General features: G+C 51.9%; 1 protein-coding gene across 1 annotated transcript in view; it reads right to left on the minus strand.

Moving 5' to 3' along the window:
- The window catches only part of ADRA1D (adrenoceptor alpha 1D), a 37066-nt gene extending 31523 nt beyond the window's left edge, over positions 1-5543 (minus strand). Inside the window, exon 1 of the mRNA XM_062493290.1 lies at positions 4577-5543. Within this exon, the coding sequence (XP_062349274.1) occupies positions 4577-5543 (967 nt within the window). The remainder of the gene's footprint in view (positions 1-4576) is intronic.
- Positions 5544-6000: the final 457 nt, after the last annotated feature.

The raw sequence follows: 6000 nt of genomic DNA on the forward strand, positions 1-6000 counted from the left end.
TTCAGGCATTCCTTGTCTGGGTAACCTGCTGGTTGTGGATGGATAGGGTGAAAGGGAGCCTCGGGTTGTGGCCTTCACCCCTGTGTGGCACTAACTATGGTGTTTCCTAATTTCTCACTGTGTCTTTCTTTCTCACACCAGTCTTGATTTGTGACCAAATCCAAAGAGCAACAAACATAGGAGCCAGACTAGAACATGCTCAAAAACCACAGGCCCCTGAGGTACATAAATCACCATCCTGGGTACCAGCTAGTCCATCCTTGGTCCCAAGGGATGGCTGCTTCCTCCTAGAGCCTTCTGAGGTGCTGATGGAGAAGGTCTTGACCTCCACTCCTGGGATGGTCCTGTCTGAGGACTCACATTGACTTCAGGTGCTCCCCAGCTGAAGAGTAATGGGAATCAGGCCTCCATCCCTCTCCCCACTCTTACTTACATCCTCCTGGATCAGGTTTGAGAAAGCAGGTGACTGTCTACCTATAGGGGGTTCTGGTTCCCTGACCACCTGGCACAGGTGTGCTACTGCAATGACAAACCTGGCACCTAACTTTTAACAGGATTTTCCATTAGCAGAGGAGCCAGTGAATCCTCTATAACCACCAAATTATTAAAGCTGAAAAAGCCATCAGAGATCATGGAGTAAAAAAGTCCAGATTAGGATATATCCCACTTTTCTGCAAATACCTGCAGTGCAGACACTATCAGCTCATTAGCTGTGGATGTTTTTGTAGTCAGAGAATCATGCTATGGCTTGGGCTGGAAGGGACCAGCAACACCACCCATGCCATGGGCAGGGACACCTTCCACCATCCCAGGTTGCTCCAGTCTGGCCTTGGACACCTGCAGAGATCCAGGGGCAGCCACAGCTTCTCTGAGCACACTGTGCCAGGGCATTCCTACCCTCACAGGGAGGAATTTCTTCCCAATATCCCATCTAATCCTGTCCCCTGACAGTTTAAAAACACTGCCCCTTGCCCTATCGCTTTCTGCCCACATAAGAAGTTGTTCTGCCTCCTTTTATAAGCCTCCTTTAGGCACTGAGCTCTCCCTGAAGCCTTCTCCTCTCCAGGTGAACAGCCCCAGCTCTCCCAGCCTGGCTCCAGAGCAGAGGGGCTCCAGCCCTTGGAGCATCTCCATGGTCTGAGACAACCAAAGGGAGATGAACCCTATGCTACAAACCAGCCTTAAACTCCCCTGAAAAGTCTCCAGTTAAATTCTCTTGGCAGGTGATTGCTAAGGGAACAGGAACCCTGCCACAAACCCCAGAACCACCTCCCAACATCCCTGGAGAGCAGCCTGGGAGAGCTCCACTGCTCTCCACACTCCACAAAGACACGACCTAAACAGGAGCTGCAAACCAGGATTTCATCTTGGGCTGAACACCCCGCTGCTAAAGATCCTCATTAGCCACAGAAGCTGTTAATGGTATTTAAACTCCTGGGGATAGCATCCCGTGCTCAGGGACTGTGATCACACACCCAGGAGGGAGTTAAATCACTCAGCTGATAAACAGACTGGGTGGTATCAGGGAGTTTGAGCTGATTTAAAGAAAAAAATCATCGTAATTTATTCGAGCATGGAGAAACGGCTGACAGCATTTAGCACACACATAGCTCTTGTTATTTGAAATTTTGGGTTATTTCAGCTTTTCAGCACTGATGTGATGAATATTACTGCTGTGTAACTGATGTGGGAGCTGCTCTGCAGAGAGGGGCAGACTCAGAGACACTGAGGACGGCACGAGTACAGAAGTTTCCGAGTGCTGGAGGACCTTTAAGTGGAGCTGAGGGTCTTCTGTCTCTTGAAAAATTTAATTTTACTAAAAATTTTAATCAGACAGTGAACAGTGTGACTCAACGATGGCTTCTTGCAAATTCATGTCAAAGAGAGGAAAAAAAGAAGTCAAAATATTTGGATATTTTCAGAAGAAAATAGATCACTTATTCATTTCACTCTGATGAAGTGTGAGCCTTCACTTTGAAGGCTCAGTTTGAAATATCTCTGAATTTTAATAAATTCCCATTTACTCTTAAGTTGAAACAATACATTGCTCTTCAATTGAAAGTTATTTTGTTTTTCACGGGAGTTTCACTTCAATTTAAAATGTGTATCAGTATCATTTTCAGTTGGTCCTGAATTCTTTCACCTGATTCTGTCTAATGTAATAAATAAAACCCATTCTACTTTGCCACTTACAACTGTCTTTTTTAGCAGATTTGGTCCCAGCATGTTTCAGCTTGTGGATTTACAGTAAAATTTTCTGATTTCTGCAAGTTTCAGACCTATCTCCTGAGCTGTAAAACCCAAGATCAGAAATTTCTGTCCCCTTCCTGAAAGCGCTGAATGATTCTTGGATGAGAATAGGAAATTGCAATTAATAAAAGGGGGGAGGGGTGGTGGGTGGGAAATCAGAGGCAGCATATTTTGTAGTCATAAAATAAATGAACTTTTGCTGTGTTTATATTATACATATAATATAGCAGGAAGTAAAGATCAAAGCCATGTTTATAAAAGACTTGGCCACTTGTGTGCTTGGAAAAACCAAATAGGTTCATGGGAGGTACCTAAGAATGAAGTTTGGATTTTTTAGCTGGTGGAAGTCAGTGTGCCTCTTTTGACTTTTCTAATTTACATCAGCAGAGAAGTTGGCTCAAGGGTTTTAAGACAGGACAGACATAGTGAAAAAAAAAAATTTTTTTTTATACTGAAAAGTATTTGCTTGAGGTTCCTTCTCTATTTCAAAGTGCTGGGAGCAACTCAAAGGAACAGGATTCTGATTTCCAGCTTCATTAGCTGGGAGGCTGTCAGGTGGTTGGGACTAGACAATCTTTAAAGTTCCTTCCATCCCAAATCATTCTGTGATTTTGTGATTTTAAGGTGTAAAGAAACAAATGAGGTTTGGAGCTGGTTCCTGCAGGAAGGGAGTATCAGAATGGGGCTTCTCAGAGAGCTCAGCCTTCAAGTACTGGCATCTCCCTGAGCCCCACAATTCCCAAAATGTTTGTTTGCAGCTTGCACCACCTCCCCTGCATTCCGCCCAGTATGCCTGATGACTGAAAGGGAAACAGAGGCATGGTCAAATGGGATAATTCATCCTGGGTCTTGCAGGGAGAGTTCAGTGCTGCCTTACTGATCCCTGCCTGAGTTAAACCATCAACTGCAACGCTCCCACAGGGTGAAAATTCCTCACAGCAGTGATTTCACCCCCCAAACAGAGAGAGAACTGAGCCAAAAGCCCCAAACACCACCCTCACCCCCAGGGATTCACTGGAGCAAAGAGGCAGCAGACAGCAGCATGGTGAGAGCAGACACGCACAGCCCTGATTCACCACTCCAGGGACACCTCAGCTCTCGAGGCACCATCGATCCCACTGGATTATCCCACTGGAGGGTGTCCCACAGCCCCGGGCTCCAGCTGGCCCTGGGGACACAGCCCAGGGAAACAGCCCCAGTGCTGGAGGGAGCTCAAAACCTCAGCAGGTCAAAATCTGTCCTGCAGTGACGATGCTGTTCCCACTGACTGGAGAGGCAGCCCCGAGCAAGAGGATTTGAAAAACCCTGAGAAAAAATGCAGCCCCAGCTGTAATGAATGCTCCCTGGGTTGGTGGGACACAAGTCCCCCACGGGCTGTGGGACATGTGGGTCCCAGCTGGCAGATGGAATGGCAGACCTGTCTGCTTTGCTCAGCTCTATGCTGCTGATACTCAGGAATTATTTTAATCTCTTTCTTCCCAGCTCCAGGTTTAGCTACAGCATTGCAGAGGGTTAATCAAGTCCCCTGAGCTGTCAGGATGAGGAGCACGGGATTCCCTGCCCATCCTGGGCCACTGGTGCTGGAAGGGGACGTTGCTTTGGGCATCACACGTCCCTGGTGGGCTCCGTGCCTGCTCAGCCTCCCCTGCACGCAGGGGGCAGCATCCTTTTCACAACTTGCCAAAACTTTAGAGCACAACTTGTGAGACGGCCCTAAATGAGCACATGGGCACTACAGCAGGGCCACAGCTCCTGGGGGTGGTGGATCAGTCCTGGAAAACCAGATGGGATCTTCACCCATCACCCTTATGGATAATACCCGGTCCTGCTCCAGGTCCCTGCACAACAACAGAGCTTCAGGCGCTGACACACTCCTTGGAGGGACAAAGCCTCACTCAGCTCCAACAGAGATGGGAGCCCTGGACCCACGGGGGCATATCCAAGTGCAGTTCCCAAACTGGGAAAACAAGATAGCAGAACTGTTTGGAGACCACTGTCCCCTAAAAACAGCCTGTCTGAAACAGATCTGCTTCTTCCTTAGCCTGAACTTAGTTAGTTAAAATGCTGGATGCAGAATGAATTAATTAAAGCAATTACTATGCTGCTATTTTATTCATTTGCTATCTATTTTGATTGATTATATGACTTTGCTTAATAAATATTGAATAAGTGTTAATTAATTGAATTAATTAATCACTGGTTTATTCATCTATCAGTCACCTGTCCCTCATTTCCATGCATGAGTTGTGTCCTGAAAAGTTTGTCCCAAGGAGCAGGTCCCCAGGCGTTGAGGCCCAGGCAGAGGAGCTGGGATGGGGTCACTTACCAAAAGGCAGGATGAAGAAGAAGGGGAACCAGCAGAGGATGAAAACACCCACGACGATGGCGAGAGTTTTGGCTGCTTTCTTCTCCCGGGAGAACTTGAGGAGCCGCACGGAGAGGGAGCTCCTGAAGTTGTGCCCCTTGTTCCGGGCGCTGGAGAGAGGCTCCTCCAGCACGCTACGGCAGTGGATGCGCAGCACCACCTCCATGGACTTGTTCCTCTCCTTCTTGACCCCTGCCTCCAGGCTCCGCGTGGTCCGCCTGGCCACCACGTAAATCCTGAAGTACATCACCAGGATGACCATGAGGGGCAGGTAGAAGGAGAAGAGGGAGGAGAACAGGGCATAGCCCGGCTCCTCCGTGATGCTGCAGATGCTCTCATCCGGCGGCGGCGGCTCCTTCCAGCCCAGCAGTGGCCCGATGGAGATGACCATGGAGGAGAGCCAGACCACCACGAGGATGACCCCCGCCTTCCTCTCGGTCATGATGGTGGGGTACTTGAGGGAGTACTTGACGCCGATGTACCTGTCCACGGAGATGATGCACAGGCTCATGATGGAGGCAGAGCAGCACAGCACGTCCACCGCTGCCCAGATGTTGCAGAAGATGCGCCCGAAGACCCAGAAGCCCAACACCTCCAGGGTGGCCGAGAAGGGCAGCACGGTGGTGCTGAGCAGCAGGTCGGCGATGGCCAGGTTGACGATGAAGTAGTTGGTGACTGTCTGCAGGTGCCGGTTGCAAGCCACCGAGAGGATGACCAGGATGTTCCCCACGATGGCCGAGAGGATGAAGACGGCCAGGAAGACCCCGACGCCCACCGCCTGCACGTCCAAGGCGAAAGTCAGCGTGGTGCCGTTGCCCTCGGGGGTCTCCTCCCCTTGCAGCCCCCAGGACCGGTTGGCAGCGCTCTGGCTGCCTTGTCCCGTCCGGTTCCCACTCAAGCTGCCATTGCTCAGCTCGGGGAAAGTCATTGTAGAAAAAGTCCGAGCTCCATTGAGGTGAAAGCGGTGCAGAGGCGCAGCTCCCCCGGCATGATCCCCGGCTGGCAGCCCCCGCCAAGACGCGCTCCGCACCTCGCTCCCCCGGCCGGGGTGGAGGGATGGAGGGAGACAGGGATGGGGAGAGAGTGGGAGGGCGGGCAGGACGCGCTGCCGGCGCCCCCCGCCCGCTTCACTCCGTCCGTCCCCGCTGCCCCCCGTCCCCTCTGTCCCCGCTGTCCCCGGCGCTCAGCCCCGCTCGGCCCGCCCGGGGGGGCAGCGCGGTCAGAGCCCCCCCGGCCCCTCGCATGCTCCGGGGGCTGCGCTGGGCACGGCCGGCAGCGCCCGGCGGCTCCGCGGCTCCGCGCTCGGACCGGGAGCGGCGGGAGGGGCCGGACGGGCCGGGGGCGGGGGGAGCCCCGCGCGTCAGGTGCCGCCGGGGAGGAGGAGG

This window comes from Cinclus cinclus, chromosome 5 (genome assembly GCF_963662255.1).
Source record: "Cinclus cinclus chromosome 5, bCinCin1.1, whole genome shotgun sequence".
Lineage (NCBI taxonomy): Eukaryota > Metazoa > Chordata > Aves > Passeriformes > Cinclidae > Cinclus > Cinclus cinclus.